Below are 16,812 nucleotides of genomic sequence, written 5' to 3'. Positions count from 1 at the left end.
GGGCTGGTGTTAACCTCATTTAACGAAGACAGATTCTGTGATACTTAATAAGATACCCTAATAAAGTCATCCACTCCTACTATTTGTTTCTCCTTAGTTTTGTGTGTGGATCTGGGTCTCCTCTGATGCACCTCCACCTGTAGGCAGCATTCGCCGCACAGTAGCACCACCTTGTACCTAAATCGGGTACTACAACCACCTCCCATCTCCCGGAACTGTTCGCGATAAGCACTGATAATGGCGTCAGTCACGGTACGTGGCTTGGCTCTCTGCACTACGTCTTTGCTAAACTTTGCGTTTGTTTTCATATCCGGTGCAGAGCTCATTCGGTTTGTCTCGTTTCGAGCCATTTACCATAATATCACGGGGGAGACGACACTCTGCCAAGGTAAGTTCCCGTAAGCGGCAGGCGGCCAGGAGCGATTACCAAACACTGGTGGAGGCGATATCTGTAAAACCTTTAAATACCTCATATACTTTTTGGCTATGGAAAAAATTACTATAAATTACTAATATAAATATAAGTAAACGAATGTTAAATGCATATACGTCATATATTTCAATTATGATGTGTACCATATGTGCTGTAAATGCCACTGGGCGGCTGTTCTGAAACAGCGCCCGGCTAGCTCAGTCGGTAGAGCATGAGACTCTTAATCTCAGGGTCGTGGGTTCGAGCCCCACGTTGGGCGGTGAGATTTTTTTTTTTCTCATGTTTTTTTTTTAGGGCTATTTTATTCTGTTTACTAAAAGGAACATTATCATTACGGGCTTAAAAGCATAATTTGCTTATCGCCAATATCAAATATCAACCAGTGTTTGAAAGCTGATTTCGGGTGAGCAGGAATACTGGGTTTGTTAATTAGATTAATTAGCTCTTCGTGGTAACGTTGGATTATGTGGGGTTTTTTGTGGCATTTTCAATGAGTGCTTATTAACAGTAATTATGTTATTAGGATTGCCGTCAATTTTAAAGTGACCTTTTTTCCTCTGATTTCCCACGTCTAAGACTCCATACCATGGTCGGTGGCCCTGCGGGACAGCTCTGTTCTGAGGGCTCTTGCTGTGGATCTGGGGCTGCTGGCCCTCTTCATCGTGCAGCACAGCCTGCTGGCCTGGCTGCCTGTCAAACAGGCCCTGCAGTCAGTGCTGGGGCCCCTCAACAGGACGGCATACTGCTTCACCACAGCACTCGCCCTCCAGGTACAGCAGCGCCCTTTCTCTGAGTGTTTACTGTCACATAGAAGCATAACTTACTTCTCCCTTAGTGTTAATGACACCTTTCAGTGTGCGCCATTGCTCTGTTTCCTGTGTTAGATCTTGATGCGTTACTGGCAGCCCGTGACTAACGCCCCCTGCCTGTGGTCAGTGCGTCAGGCACCCTGGAGTGTCTGGTTCCCCCTGCTCTGCTTCTCGCTGCACTTCCTCTGCTGGGCCATCATCTGCAGCATCCTCATGATCTTTGATTACCCAGAACTGCTGGGCATCAAGCAGGTAGGGAGCAAAAGCAAATGCACATGTTTGCTGGATGCTGGACAATCAGAGGTTGCTCAACTAAAAATACTAAAAAAAAAAAATCTATGATTACAACATTAAAATATCGTGCTGTTAAACAACAAGAAGCAAATGGATATTTACTGCACATATGCTCCCTGGCCACTTTATTAGGTACAGCTTTTCAACTGGTCAATAACAAAAATATCTAATCAGCCAATCACATGGCAGCAGCTCAGTGCATGTAGGCATGTAGACATGAGCAGCTGACCTGCTGAAGTTCAAACTGAGCATCACATGGGGAAGAATTTCAAGGTTTTAAGTTTCAGCACCCATCAGTATGAATCACAACCCTTATCAGAGTTTTCACTGTTGTGGCTGAGCAGGAATGAGAGATTTTACTGCAGTGAGAACTGAACCTCTATCCCCAAATGTAAAGGCTCTCCTCCAGTAAAGCGGTGCTAGTGTGGCACCAGTATTGCCTTGGTGCCCACATTTTGACAATTTTGAGAACCAGCTTTTAAGTAGTGTCGCTGGCAGAATTTAGGGTTATTAACATGGAAATGTTGATCTATCTGTGGGCTGCATCTGCCAGTCTAGGGTGAATGTTTTCAGTTAGCCTCTTGAATACCTGTTGACACATGTATGTGCGTCCAGTCAAGTTGTTTTAAAAGAATTATGATGATAATAGCGTAACCTAGTCCCTCCTCAATGGGTGGACCAGTCTCAGTTAATAATTCATACAGCGGTTATTAACATCTATATGTTTCACCTGTCACCTGGTGCTCTGGGCCGAACTTCGTATTCAATGACTCTGACTCTTTTCACCATCATCTTATGATTACATTTTAATTAATTGCCCTTTTAATCAATCAATAGAGATTACAATACTGACCCAAGTAATCTGCATTACTTAGATCAGTAACTTCGGTGCTCCCAGAGGAGAGCGTGTGTATGGGCATGAATAAACTTCATTTACTGACTAACCTCCTCCCTCAGGTGTATTACGACTGTCTCGGACTGGGGGACCCCCTCTCTCACAAGTCACCCCATGCCCAGCGCCTCCTGTCCCACCTGCGCCACCCGGTGTGCCTGGAGCTGGGTGTGGTGCTGTGGCTCCTGCCGGCCTTATCCCTGGACAGGCTCCTGCTGGCGGGGGCTCTGTCGGCCTACCTGGCTCTGGCGCACTCTCTGGACAAACAGGATTTAGCCTACCTGTGCGTGCAGCTCAATAGCAAGATGCAGCTCTTTGCGCAGCCACACGGAGGCAGCGGCGACGCCACGGCCAATGAGGACGGTGACAATCACAAGAAGAAGTGAAGCAGAGGTTGTTTCAGTGCTTTGATCTGAATCTGTCATAAATAATGTTTTAAAACTGACTACAAAAGAGTTTCTGTGGGCTTCTTGAGCATGGTGTCTGCTGATTTTGTCATTTCAAATGTATTTTATTACAGTTTATGCCATCGTGTGAAAACACAGCCGCCTCCCCTGCTCGTACAGAGGTGTCAGTCTTCTTCAAACGACTAATTTTGATACAATTAGGTTGAAACATTTTTATACTGAATATTTTTTAATACATGAAATTGTCTTACTGTATAGTTTTACTGGCTGTTACAGTGCCCAAGACAAGTACATTAACACTGTGTTTCTCTGGAAGCTAATTTCAGGTTTACCTTTCCTTTGAAAAATGATGTCTCACTAAGATTTTACACTGGCAAAAGCTTTTCTTCTTTTTCTGCTCTGTAACAGAACAAAGTGACAATGTTTCTGTTACTATGAATGTATCTCCTTCACCGCTTTTCCTCGACGGTGAGATCAAACCAATTGTTTAAAGACGTGAAGCTGAACGTGTCGAACAAACTACTTTTAACGTTTATCATGCTTGACAAATAAGGTATTATCAAGGCAGCCAGTATTAGTATTAGTGGATTCTCAGAGTACTGTAATGTCTCATTTGGTATGTTTTTTTACACTAATGTTTTCCCCATGTGTGCCTTACTGGAATTACAGTGACAGCTTTCAGTATTTTTAAAAACATGTTAAATAAAAGTGGAAAGTTCACTTGTCCTGGTAAATTGTGTCTTTTTTTAGGTTTCTTTTTTATTTTTATGAGTCAAGTTTTAAGAGTTTAAGGAGCAGATGTTTGATTTAAATTGTTTTTTGTTTGTTTTTTAAATTTAATTTTAAAGCTGATATATCACAGTTGAACTACAGCTTTAATAACTGAGCCATGATATGTTTTTGTTTTGTTTTTTTAATTTTACAGGGTATAGATCGATATATATGCTCACTGGCCACCTTATTGGGTACACCTGAGGGATTTTTGTAATTAGGGGAAAGTTTCATATCCATCTAAACGCTCTCGTGTTTATGAATATGGATAAACATGAATAACATTTTTTGACTGTATGTTTTCTACATCAGAGACGCTAGAAAATAATCTTGAAATAAAAATGCGAATAATCAGCAATGAAGATATTCCGGTAGTTTGGGGTACACACCTCTGTCAGTGGAGCTGATCGTGCTTGATCTGCTTCAATCAAGTCCTGCTGCAGCTCTGCATGCTGACACCACATCCCGTTTCACCGTCCTCCATCTCCACCGCTTTATCAATTAACTCTGCGGGACGCGGGGGTGAGCAGAGGCGGGGGAGGGCTGGTTGGTGACCGGGCAGACGGCTGTGTGCTTTAAACGCCTTTTCTTAGGTCCGACAATATGGTGTGTGCCACTAAACTCTCCAGAGGGAATTGAATGTAATTATCGGATTAGAGCGCTGCAGCTCTCGAGCTGGAAATATTTACAACCGCACGGAGGACGGAGGTTTTTCTGCTCTGATGTCCACTCAGGTCCCGATATCGCTTGACTGGGTCACTGATCATTTTTAAAAGTTGGGTTTTGACAGGACAGATTAATCTATTCGTTACAGGCAACGGAGGTTTTCCATCGTGGAGTACAGCGCTTTACGCACAAGTGGAGATGTAAAGTCGGGGTGGATGCAGTGATATTTTTGCCAAAACAAGAGTTTGGGTGAGTTATATTCAAAATTTTCATTAAATATGTTACAACTGAGGTTATGCATTATGTGCTGCGAGTTAATTCGATTACATGTGTTATTTTATTATCCCTTAACATGAACAGATAAATAGACTGCGCTGTCAAATGTGTGCTTTAACGCCTACTTGGCTGTAAATTAAACCTGCTAACATGTTACCATGATGTGTAGTTGTTCATCGGGTTTATGTGGCAAAACTTCCATTTTTGCATGTTTATTAGAAAGAAATTGATGCTATTTTATTCTTTGCAGAGGATTCCCAGAGGCTCTGAAGAGGAACCGTTGTATCCAAAAGTGGGCACCTTTTCTGTTATGTCTGTTTCCTCTCTGCCAGAATGGAAACAACTCCTTCTGGAGAAAAAGAGGAGAGAAGAGGAGGAGCGAGAGAGGAGGGAAAAAGAGGAGGAGGAGAAGTTTGCCAGCATGCCAGCTTGGAAACGAGGGATCATCCAGAGAAGGAAGGCGAAGCAGGAGTATGTGGGTGACAGGGAGAAGGAGAGAGACGGCTGTCTGCTGCAGGTGGATGTCAGATCTCCTTCTGATGGTCTGAGCGACACAGACAGCTTCGTAACAATTAATCTGGGAAGCGAACTGTCGCTCAGTCCAGATCCAGGCCAGTGGTTGGATGCAGATCCCAAACCAGTGAGCCAGGTGTCTGTAGAAACAATAGTTCCAGTGCATGAAAATCCATTTATTCTCACGCAGAGTGCATGGAGGAAGAGCAGGGATGGAGAAACAGGGAATGAACCAGAAGTTAAGGAGAGAGATAAATTAAGCCCCAGGAGTCAAGATGGGGAGCTGGGGAGAGGACGAGATATAGAGCTGAAAAAAGAGAGGTTTAGGGACTTGAGTGAGGGGAGGGAAAAAGATAGGAGCAGGGATAGGAGTCAAGGAAGAGAAAGAGAGAATAGCAGGGAGGGATGTGAGAAGGAAAAAAGCCAGCTGAAGGAGTTGGTTAAGGATGCAGTCAGGGAGCAGGAATTCCTTAAAGTTAGAAAAGACACAGAGGAAAAAGAAACCCCTTCACCCACTTCTTCGCTTTCCCCTCTTGTTCCGTGTCTTCGGACCATCAGAGCTGACAATATCATCATTATTGAGCAGGACAGGAAGGGCAGCGATGAGAGAAAGGGTAGATGGAGGGAGGCAGAGCGGGAGAAGCTCGAGGAGGACCAGCCGGGGAAGAAAGGGGTGAAGATGGACCTAAGGGAGATTCTGGCTGGAGGAGGGAGTGTCACTGAGATCCGAGCCTCTGAAGTTCTTATTATAAAGCCCTCAACCTGCCCTGAAGAGAGGAATGCAGGAGGGAAAGGGAGAGAGGATGGGGAGATGAAGGGCAGCATGGATGCAAGAAGGGAGAGCATAGGCAGGGAGCTGAGAACAGATGTGTCCTGGATGAGAGAGAAAGAGAAGGAGAAACCATGGGGCCAGGCAACAGTTATTAATAAAGACAGCAGAAAGGACAGCTTGGATGATAATGTTTTTGTGGAGAGAGGAGGGAGGGTCAGTCAGCTGCTGAGTAAATTCGGAGAGCACCCCAAGCCTCCATCCCGATCCAAAAGCTCCGATAATTTCCTTGAGCCAGGGAGGAGAAAATACTCAGGAGATCAGGATGAGCAGCAGTCCGAGGAGAGGAAGGCAGATGGAAAGAATACGCTGCTAAAAGGCGTCCCGAAACGCTCGTTTAGCTTCTCTGATCGAGTCATCTGCGCTAAGGAGAATGGGATAGGTGACGAAGGGTTTTACGAGAGAAAAATTCGCGAGAGGATTCACTCAGAGAGGAGCGTGGCACCGTGGGTAGATGTAGCTGCCTTAAGGAGGGAAACCACAGCGAAGATGGGGTGTGCACGACTTCTAGAGAGAGACAGATTTGGAAAGCACAGAGTAAAAACTGAAGACTTTGGTATACAGCTTAAGAAAGTCGAGTATGTTGACAAGAGGGCTGCAGAGAAGGTCGGCGATGCAGACGGGGATGTGGGGTTCACGGTGGCCTCAGTTAAAAACACGGAGGGAATATCATTTGCTAGGAGAGTGCCGATTAGGCAGGATGGGAAAGCAAGAGCTGACAGAGAGGTGAAGCAACCGGCAGGTGAGAAGAGTTTAGAAAGGGAGGTGAATGTAGACAAAGATTCAGAGGGAGGGGGAGAGATTGAGGTGAAAGTTTGTGAGAAAACAGATTCTCAAAGAGAAGATGGACTAGAGAGCACACCCGAAGCAAGCAACGTTGATGCTGAGAGTCACTGCAGACATGATTCGGCTTTTACTGAGTGCTCCAGTTTAGGCTCTACAATCCCAGACAGGGCCCTCCATAAAGGTGCAGACTGGAGACTACAAGGACCTTACCTAACACAGTCTGTTTTATCCCCACATACTGAGGATCTAATAAGTAAAATAGAAAAAGTAGGAGACACAACCTTTTATAGCAACAAAGAGAGCAAAGAGGAGGTGCAAACAGCAGGATCAGAAAACCTCAGTCATGATTCGACCCCCAGATCTCCGAAAAGGAGCGCACTCACCGGGAACCCTCCAGGCCCCATGGAGATTCAGATTCCCAGGACTGTGTTTTATGTTGCAGAAGAAGTGGTGGAGAAAATAAAGCCCGGGTGTCAACACAGCGAGGGGCAAGACTGTCATGGAGGTCGACAGGTCGAGAGGAGGGATAGCTGGAGGATTGGGAAGCCCTTAAGCCGCATAGAGTCTCTGCGAGAGAAAATCAGACAGAGAGAGCTGGAGAAACAGCGACAGGGCGAAGGGAGTGAAGCTGCAGAGATTAGTGATACTCAGACAGCGGGGGACAGGTACGAGGAGAGGGGAACTGAAATAGAAAAACAGTGGGAAGCTACAGCACACGTGCAGAAGAGGCCGGCCGAAACAGAGCAGGGACAGGAAGAAGCAGCAGCGCAGACATCCGTGGTTGCGTTTGACGTCACGCAGGAAGTCGGCGCGTTGAAAACCTGCCCTCAGCTTCCTGTTTCTGTCCTACTGTCACAAGCTGTCAGAGGAGAGGAAGTGACAAGCGAGCGTACCGCCAGGGCCTCCGAAGCTACCTCCGAAGCCCTCCAGATATCTGAGGATGAAGACGACCCAGTGAAACATGTAGAGGAGCCGCAAAGGCACGACAGGGGCCGAAACGCAAGCACAGAAGAAGAACAGGAGGAGGAAGGAAAGGAGCTCTCCGAGGAGGAGGTAGAGGAATACACATCACCTCTCGATTCTACACAATCTCTCTCTCCTTCGCCGCCTCTTCCCAACTCTCTCGCAGCCATGAGTCGGATCTACAACTTGGAAACCGTGGGTTCGAGGTCGGGCTTGTATTTGAGGGACAGGACAGTGGACATCTCATCGTCTGTGCACCTTGTTAAAGTGAAGCCAATCATATCAAACTCACAGCAGGGGGACAACAAAGCATTAACAGGCGATGACATTAGTGGGGTTCAGACAATACAGCAGCAGATTGAGCAGTTTCAGCTGAAAGAGCAGGAAGCGCAAAAGTCTTCGTCAAGTACCTCCCTGAAGGACAGAGAGACGAAGGGGCAGCAAAGAGTGTTAAAGCAACAGAGAAAGGACGATTTTCGGACCCAGCAGATAAAGGACGACCTCAAAGCACATCAGATAAAGGACGATGTTAAAACCCAGGAGAAGGATCAGGAAACACCAGACCTCAACCCCAAAGTGTCTCCTCATCACATTTGTTCTCCCACACCTCAGGCCAAACAAACTATCACAGTCACCCCCTCATATCTCAGGACCCAATCCCCAGACAACTCCCTGAAAGCCACAGATTGTGCCCCGACCCCGGCTTCTTCCCCAAGCTCGCCATCTCCTGCCCAGTCTCCGAGTGTGTCTCCGTCACCCACCCCGACACCTGTGCTCTTTTCTATCAGGAGTGCCTCCGGGGGCCAAGTGAAGCGAGGCGCCACCATCACAATCACACCAAAAAGGGCAACGGGATCCACAGCACGGCCCTCGACGTCCACGTCAACCCCAGCGAAGACCCCACACCAGCAGCAGCAGACTCAGACGGTGTCAACCCCCGCAAAGACACCACCACAGCAGCAGCAGGGCCAGACAGTGTCAACCTCCACGAAGACAACACCACAGCAGCAGACCCAGACAGCCCCCGCTGTGACTGAGCCGGGGAAGAAGAAGTATCCAACTGTGGAGGAAATTGAGGTGATCGGTGGATATCAGAACCTGGAGAAGTCGTGTCTGGTCAAGAATAGAGGGACCCCAAAAAAGGTGAGTGGAAACTGTGTTGTTACTTTGTTACTTTAAGTTTTAACATGTCCCCACATGCTTTCTAAAGTTTATGAGAGATACACCAACGTTTATCACCTGCTGTCACCTGCCCGATGGGCCTCGCCATCAAGCCTTTACACAGAGAGAACATCCCTTTCCACTGAGTACAGTTGCAGAGACCGACCTAAGCTGGTTAAGGCTTTATCAAGCACGACATCTTGATTCTTAGCCATGAAGTCCTCAAGTGATCTCCTTTGCCATTTGCTTGTGCGGTCTCGTGCTGTGCAGATTTTTGACTTTCATCCTGTGATAACGATTTTTACATGTCACACTTTACACACTTAAGTAAAATTGTATTTGGGTGATTTATTTTCATTAAAAAGAAGCATGCAAACCCACAGATGGATAAAGGAAAGTGCTTGATGATTGGTGTTAACTGGACTCACTTAAATGCTTCATAGTCATCTGCAGAGACGGTTAACAGTAATGTTGCAGGCTTCACTGGAGAGAAAAAAAAGCTAAATAGGAAGCCGCAGTGACAGGCATCCTCTCTCTCTATTTTTTTTTTGCATTTTCTCTGCCTACATAACATGACCTTTTATCTCTGTGAATACATGCGATACCACACCTGTGTACAGTGGAACTGTAAATTAATTTTCCTGGAGTTCATGTTAAATGTTCTGTTTCCTCTTTTTAACTTCTGTGAATCCGAGCAGGATGGGGAAGGCAGAGTTGCTAAGCAGGGCAGAAAAAAAAAATCTTTTTTTCACCATCCTGTAATGATAAATCTGGTTGTATTGACAGTTTTCACTGCCTATTAGAAGAATGTGATTGGTGGTAACCCCCTTCAGTCTGCTTCCTCGTTCCCTTGTACCAGTTCAGTTGTTTCTGTTGAGTCAGCTTCTCACACAAATCTCCCTTTGTATTTTCTTGGCTGTTTCCTAGCAGGGGTTTGGTAGTTAGACCAGAGTCTTGGCAGACAGTTTTTGACCACGCTGCCCTCCCACTGTATACGGCTGACAGCAGGCCGCCAACTACGAGCTCGATGTGCGTGAGATGGGAAAGAAAGAGAGGCAGGGTTTTGCAGACAGATCAAAGGGCGGCTCACTGGCAGAGAAGTCGCAAGGAAGGAAAACTGACATTTTTGACAGTCATACTGAGAGGATTAAAGTCTTGTTATTTGGTCTGATAGAAACTCCCTGTCACGCTGCGTGTTTTTGCTCACTTCCTCTTTTAAGACTTCCTCCAAGCACGACAAAGAGCCCGACACAGGGAAGTGACACGGTGCCCACTGTTAAATTGCCAAATGCGACTCTGATGCTCAACTGTTGCATTACAGGACCACCTGTAACCTAAAGCATGAAAATGAAAGTTCCCAAATAGCATTACCATGGCCTTTAATTAGATAAATAATCATGCATTCTCTGCATGCATCTCTATAATAAGTCGTGTAATCCCTGCCTGCATGTATAAGCACCACCCTCCTTAGCCTCTGTGAGTGATGACCACTGAGTGATTCTCTGACCACCTGTCGCTCTCACGTTGATGCCCTACAGACAGTTTGACGTCAGGCTTCCTTCCCTTCCCCCCTCCAAGCCACACCATCATGTCACGGGGCAAGAGGCTCATCTGCTACCTCATCTAAGTTTTCTTTTCATATGTGCACTTTTTTTTGGTTTCTAGCATAAAATATGTCCAGAAGTGGTAGATATCCTAATTTATGCTGCTAAGATGTGGCCTTAAACATGGCTGTCACATGTTATCAAATGGAGCAGTGCACTTTTGAGAATCTAAAGTCAAGTATTACTTGATAAACTTTCTTCTTTATGGCTCTTTTTCTTGCTCTTTTCCCATTCCTGCGTCGTCGGGTGCTGCTGCTGTCCTGCTGCGCCTGGGTTAATCGGGTTCAGGGAGGAAGGATTAGCCTACTGTGCCTCAGCATGCCAGCTTCTCTAACCCAGAGCTGTTTTGTGCACCGTCCACATTTAGTGCAAAGCCGTCATCGTGCACATCATGTCTGCGCTTCTGGGTGTGTTTGCTGCACGTTCAGGCTTCAGAGCCGAGATGCTGTCATTATAAAACGTGCTGTGTGTGGATGCGCTGGCGTTTTGCACCACACCGGCCTTCGAATAAACAAACTCAAACACCCGTCAGGCCAGGCGGGGGCCTTGTTCTCCTTTTCAGCAGTTTAAGAGAAGTGGCAAACCAAAGCTTCAGTTTCAGCTTCTTAGGCTGAATATGCATCAGAATTAGTTATCAATGAGTGCACGAAGGGTTCAGCCAGTAAGTCCTTCTATAGACGGTGTATTTCTGCTGTGTTAAGCCCCGTGCTGTCACTTAAAATTACACTGACAGCATCCAAACCTCGCTGACACTGAAACCTTCTCCAGGTCTGCAGTGTGTTTACATGACGAACAAACAGCTTGCTAAAGGAACACCGACATTTTCCCTGTAATAATTCCACTTTTACTGCAGCATTACTGCAAATCTGTAATGTGAAGGTTTTCGCTACAATACTATATTTTTTAACAAGCATGTAAAACCGTAAATATTAGCTTAAATGTAATTCATCAAAAGCATAACCACGCCTTTCTGTATTCACTTTTGCAGGGGAAGGTGTGTTTCAACGAGGTCAAGCTGGAGCAGGTGTGTGAGTACCCATCGGAGGCCCTCATGCAGTTCTTCAATCCCCACTCTCAGGACCTGGGGAGCGCAGAGAGGCTGCAGGATGAGGAGGTGCAGGAGGAGCAGGGTGATGGGGAGGGGGAAGCGGTCGTGGTGAAGAATACGAGGAGTACGGGAACTGCAACGGGACCGCGTGTAATAGATGTGAGTCACTTACCCCCACGGCTCAGAAAACATAACGTTTAGTGAGGTCGTTTTCAGCCATACTGACACCCTGATAAACTCTGTGGGTTTGGATTTCACGGGGGATAACATGCTGAATTTTGGTTTATGGTCAGAAGAAGGCTGAGTGCCTCAAGATAAGGCTTGAGCTTGTCTTATAACTCGCAAATCCCAAACCAACAATGTATTGATCCTAACAAGAAAGCCTGACATTATGCTTCTTCATTGTTTACCACTGACATAAAATTCATGATGTTTCCTCAGTAGGAAAAAAATGGGCACTGTAGTTTTTCTAAGAGACTCCAAATGTGTACAAATTAACAAATAAAAATACTTGTGTGCTAAAAACCACAGTGCCCAGCTTTTTAGGAAATTTCTGAAGGAAAAATGGTGACTAAATGTCTCTTCAGTAATGTAAAGATATCTTTATATGAGTCTGAAACCAGATGCTCATTTGTTAATGCTTTGTCAGTCACATGTTGTTACCCAGGAGCGTACCCCAGATCCTCCTTTCTGACTCATAGAATGACCAAAAATGCTAAAATGAACTTAAAGTTTTAAAGCCCATGAACTCATCAGGAAAGTTTTTACTGAGACCACAGGTGATGGTCCCTTCTGTAGCATCACTTTGTTCAGAGCCATTTAATAACAAGATTAGTTATTGTAGGGTGACCAACCATCCTCTTTTCCCTGGACATGTCTACTTTTCATGTTCTGTCCGGTGCGTCCGGGGGGATTTTCGAGATTGATAAAAATGTCCGGGTTTTCCTATATTCCGATAGAGGACCCATGTGTGTGACGTCATCCCCGAACTGCTGCTTTGTGAGCGCTTGTTCTGTGCTCACAGAGGGGACAGACAGCACGCAGCAATGCGCCTAATGATGTTTAAAAGATCCCAAAGCGCAAGTGCATCTTTTCAGACAAACTGCAAAAGAAATTTCCCTCATACCAACCCAGTACTGGTAATTTTTCTTATGCAGATGAGGCGTTATTTCTGTACCATTATTTAATTCCAGAGGCTTTTAAGTTATTTTTTTGCACTTGTTGACTTGTAAAAGCCTATATGACATATTTTATTTTGACAATTCATTAACCACACAGAGAAGGCATCGTTTAAATATGTTAAATATATTTCTTTAAGCAAGTTCTTCATGACTGAGCAACATGTCCTCTTTTTTGGAAATCAAAATATGGTCACCCTAAGTTATTGTTTTATTAAAATAATATACATACACATTCCCTGCAATATTGTTCGTCCACGTTTGCTGAATTACTACCCTTAGCATTTTGTCGCCAATATTTACATAATGTTATTAAATAAGATTTACTGAAGGGGCAAAAAGGCTTTTCAAGTTAGCCATCTGCTAGCTTTGCTGCTAAGGGGAGAGTGACGTTAAAAATACAAATTTCTAAACATTTTATAAATGCTGGCAGGTCATTCTTCTGTACTGGAGACATGTATATTTCTCCTGTCACTGTTGTGGATTTTACATAATTTCCCTAGAGTTATTGAAAAATGTTTTTAGGAGTTATTGTGCAAACTAGCAGTTAGCACACTAGCTGCTAGTCAGCGCATCTGTTAGCTTGGTTGCTAACCTAGCAGTATATCATTTTTGTTTAGTTGGGGTTTTTTTTCCTTTTTTTAAAAAAAATATATGAACTGTCTGCAAGGGTAGTTAGTCCAACAGAAGAGGAGGTTAAATGAAGGTTAGAAAATATAGGAAATAAAAATATACCTTAACTGTACAAACTGACCAAATTTGAATATCTTGTAAACAGCAGCTGGTTGGAAATAAGGGCAAGCTTGGTTAAATGAAAATATTGCAAATAAAAATCACAAAGAAATGGTGAAGATTTTTAAATTCAATGTTACTGTAAATACTAGAGAGCAAATGGAAAGGTAAAGTTGCATTTATGGCTCTCACAGAGCTATAAATGTTACCTTTTGGTGAATGGGAATACCTCAAAATACAAATTAAAATGACATAAAGATCCTAGATTCACCATATTTACCTTCCATCTCCGTCTCCATTTTTCAGATGAGTCTTGCCCTCGATAGAAGCCAGTCACCTTCGCCAAAATTACCCATCTGATGAGGTCACCACCATTTTATTGAACAATATTGTTGGTTTTTTTGGTTTGTTTTGATCATTTTTTAATTGTGTTTGTTAATACTTGTGGTGTTTTGTTTTCTCTAGTATCAGGATGAATAAGGGACCAAATAAAGGCGCATAATTGTGTTTACTTTGCGGATAAAGTCACCTAGTTTATTTTCAGGGAAACTGAGGGAAAGTGACATGAATGTAGTAGCACGTAACCCCTCAGCGGTGCACTGCTGGGTGATGAAGGATCACTTGTCTATGCAATATAATGAAACAGATAAGAATTATATTTTCTAGGTAATATATATATATATATATATGATAGTTTCTTTCGTGTTAATGTCCTTCTTAATTTAAGTCAGCACTGCCTCATCACAGAAAAAGAAGAACTCTTGATGTTTGTATCATCTGACTTCATGTGCCTGCTGGAATTGCCCATACAGATGATCTGAAGATCTGTTAATGTGTTTTGCTTGAAGCCTTTCAGAAAACGCTCCTCTCAGCAGGTGTTATGTGTTGCATGAACGGGTTTTGGTGCAATGTGTGAGGTGATGAAAGTTTTAATTGTTTTTAAATTGGAGTTTAATGGAATTTTATTGTTCACATGAACAACTGCTGTGCAAAAAAATGGTTTTGTATTGTTATTTTTCTCGGGTGGAGGTGGAGACTGAGAGGAAGTCCCTGAGAGGACAAAGAGCAAACTGAAACTTCATATTACAGCTGATATCTGACTTTCAGCTGAGCACCATTTATAATCTTGTTATCTTTTGTAATTGAGCTTTTGATTGGTAAAAGAAGTTGCAAATTCTGTGATTCTGTGATTGAAGAACCTGACTTCAAAAGAAAAAAAACTAATAAACATTACTGAAAAGCGTGTTGGCTCCTCTTTTTTGGTCTGGATAAAAACTGAGACTTTTTTCTGCTTTTGTGTATCCAATCAGAGTGGTTCCCCTCAAAATGTTCTCAGGAAATCAATTACAATATCCCCTACATAAATACATAACTTAATAAAAAATATAGTATTAAGCATTTTAGCTCAGTAAATAATCTCCTCAGTGTGTTTCACTTTAGCTATGCTGGAGTTTCCAGTTGTATCACATGAGCTTGATAACAAATTTCACACTTTTCTCAATGCTGTAATTTCATTTTCATTTGCATTACACTCACTCGCTCCTTTGGTGTTAGTACTAGTGCTAGCACCTAGTTAGACCGCCTTTTTGCCTTCAGGACTGCCTTAATTATATCACACAGTAGAGTTTGCACATCAGTGATGAGCTTTATGATATGGTCAGTAGATGGATACACTGTGGTCATAAAGGGAAGGACATGGTTAGGAATAATGCTCAGATAGACTGTGGTGTTTACATGATTCTCACGGTACCAAAGAACACAAAGTGGACCAGGAAAATATAGCCCACACTATTGCACCACCATCACCAACTCAGCTGTTAACACAAGTAACACATTTTTATGTAGCCCACTATTTGATTCATGTTTCATATATTAAACTCAATCAATTTGGATTATTTTATTTTAGAGCTGACTCCTTTGATACCGCTTTGGTGCAGTTATTAGTCTCCTCATTTTACTTGCTGGATTCAGTTCAGCTTCTAATATCTGGAAATGTTTTCTTTTCTTTTTATTAGTTTCAGTGTTTTTTTTTTGTCTTTTTAGTTATTATAATATGGAATATGGTATTTGTCATCATTGTGGTCCCTGGGTCTTGAACCCAGGGCTTTGAGTTTGCTGTCAGTTCATTATTTCTTCTGGAATTTGAGAAGTAATTTAAGTTCATGGTTTTCTGTTAATAGTGTTTGTATTTCCTGGCGATATCTTCTGATGCCTGGTATCGGTTCCTTATTTGTTTTGGTTTTTTGTGCCTGTAGTCCTTTGTTTGCTTATGACTTTTGGTTTATTTGCTCTCTTTTGGTGTTCCTACTCTGTTCTGTGGTTGTCTCTGTATCTCTGTGGCAAGTTCACATGCGAGTCTGTCATCTTTTTAGTTACGTCCTGTCTTAGATTGCTGGTCTTTCGTATCGAGTTTAACATCCTTTGTCTTGTCATCTCTTATTTGTTCCCTTCCTTAGTGTCCCAGGCTTGTCTGCATTTGTCCTTTGCCTTCCCAGTTCCCAGTTCGAGTCCACCTGTTCTTTCCTATGTTAAGTTAACTTTTGTTACTCGTTCAGTTGTGTTTTCCTGTTTTATTGTGCTAACTGTTGTTTTCTGTGGTTTGTGTTGTATTTACTTCCCCTGGCTCATTATGTCTAGTTTCCAGCCGTGGATCCCACCCGTTGCCTCTCCCATAGTTATTCTGTGAGCACACACTATTCTGTGAGCACACACCTGTCTCACACTTCACTTCCCTTATGGCTTCTTGAATTCAGATTCCTTGCTCTAGCGCTGTTAGGGTTTGAAATTTTTTTGGATTCTTTGAGTACTGCACAAACATATGAATAACAGCCTTGCAGACACATTGTTCTCAATAAACTACAGCTGAGATTATTTTAGTTACCTAAAAAGAATAAAGAATCCTAAACAAGGAGTGAAATCAGCAGTCTGTTGGGCAAAATGAAAACTAACCAAAAGGATTTTGTGGGCTCAAAAACTAAAGTAAAATGTCTTTCACTTTGGTCAAATTTGTTATTACATTTAGGTCATGGCGCTACTATAATATCCTCCGAAATATAATAATAATTACAAAGAGGATTCCAAAAAAGTTGGGACACTAAACAAATTGTGCATAAAAACTGAATGCAATGATGTGGAGATGGCAAATGTCAATATTTTATTCAGAATAGAACATAAATCACGGAACAAAAGTTGAAACTGAGAAAATTTATCATCTCAAGGGAAAAATATGGTGATTCAAAATGTCATGGTGTCAACAAATCCCAAAAAAGTTGGGACAAGGCCATTTTCACCACTGTGTGGCATCTCCCCTTCTTCTTACAACACTCAACAGACGTCTGGGGACCGAGGAGACCAGTTTCTCAAGTTTAGCAATAGGAATGCTCTCCCATTCGTGTCTAATACAGGCCTCTAACTGTTCAATCGTCTTGGGCCTTCTTTGTCACACCTTCC

The 16,812-nt window shown here is 43.4% G+C and overlaps 2 protein-coding genes and 1 non-coding gene across 3 annotated transcripts; all 3 read left to right on the top strand.

Annotated features, from left to right (window-relative positions):
* Positions 1 to 218: 218 nt before the first annotated feature.
* On the top strand, positions 219 to 3,542 carry nrm (nurim). The gene is made up of 4 exons (XM_065471904.1): positions 219 to 388; positions 1,010 to 1,203; positions 1,318 to 1,494; positions 2,494 to 3,542. The coding sequence occupies exons 1-4, from the start codon at positions 238 to 240 to the stop codon at positions 2,812 to 2,814; spliced, it is 843 nt and encodes a 280-aa protein (XP_065327976.1). The 5' UTR covers positions 219 to 237; the 3' UTR covers positions 2,815 to 3,542.
* trnak-cuu (transfer RNA lysine (anticodon CUU)) lies at positions 620 to 692 on the top strand. The gene has a single exon. It is a non-coding gene; the product is annotated as a tRNA-Lys (tRNA).
* Positions 3,543 to 4,142: 600 nt separating the features above from the next.
* ppp1r18 (protein phosphatase 1, regulatory subunit 18) lies at positions 4,143 to 14,605 on the top strand. Its single transcript, XM_065470596.1, has 4 exons — positions 4,143 to 4,521; positions 4,799 to 8,782; positions 11,393 to 11,611; positions 13,669 to 14,605. The coding sequence occupies exons 2-4, from the start codon at positions 4,859 to 4,861 to the stop codon at positions 13,720 to 13,722; spliced, it is 4,197 nt and encodes a 1,398-aa protein (XP_065326668.1). The 5' UTR covers positions 4,143 to 4,521; positions 4,799 to 4,858; the 3' UTR covers positions 13,723 to 14,605.
* The last annotated feature ends 2,207 nt before the right edge of the window (positions 14,606 to 16,812 follow it).

This window comes from Pelmatolapia mariae, linkage group LG22 (assembly GCF_036321145.2).
Source record: "Pelmatolapia mariae isolate MD_Pm_ZW linkage group LG22, Pm_UMD_F_2, whole genome shotgun sequence".
Classification (NCBI taxonomy): domain Eukaryota; kingdom Metazoa; phylum Chordata; class Actinopteri; order Cichliformes; family Cichlidae; genus Pelmatolapia; species Pelmatolapia mariae.
This window is presented reverse-complemented; position numbering and strand designations above follow the sequence as displayed.

What these genes read in the sequence shown, in the direction of transcription:
- nrm (XM_065471904.1), top strand. Translation starts at nt 238, where the DNA reads ATGGCGTCAGTCACGGTACGTGGCTTGGCTCTCTGCACTACGTCTTTG. An exon ending in GGAGACGACACTCTGCCAAG is followed by an intron (nt 389 to 1,009) that starts GTAAGTTCCCGT and finishes CCCACGTCTAAG; the next exon opens with ACTCCATACCATGGTCGGTG. An exon ending in CCACAGCACTCGCCCTCCAG is followed by an intron (nt 1,204 to 1,317) that starts GTACAGCAGCGC and finishes TTCCTGTGTTAG; the next exon opens with ATCTTGATGCGTTACTGGCA.
- ppp1r18 (XM_065470596.1), top strand. Translation starts at nt 4,859, where the DNA reads ATGTCTGTTTCCTCTCTGCCAGAATGGAAACAACTCCTTCTGGAGAAA. An exon ending in ATAGAGGGACCCCAAAAAAG is followed by an intron (nt 8,783 to 11,392) that starts GTGAGTGGAAAC and finishes TCACTTTTGCAG; the next exon opens with GGGAAGGTGTGTTTCAACGA. An exon ending in CGGGACCGCGTGTAATAGAT is followed by an intron (nt 11,612 to 13,668) that starts GTGAGTCACTTA and finishes TCCATTTTTCAG; the next exon opens with ATGAGTCTTGCCCTCGATAG.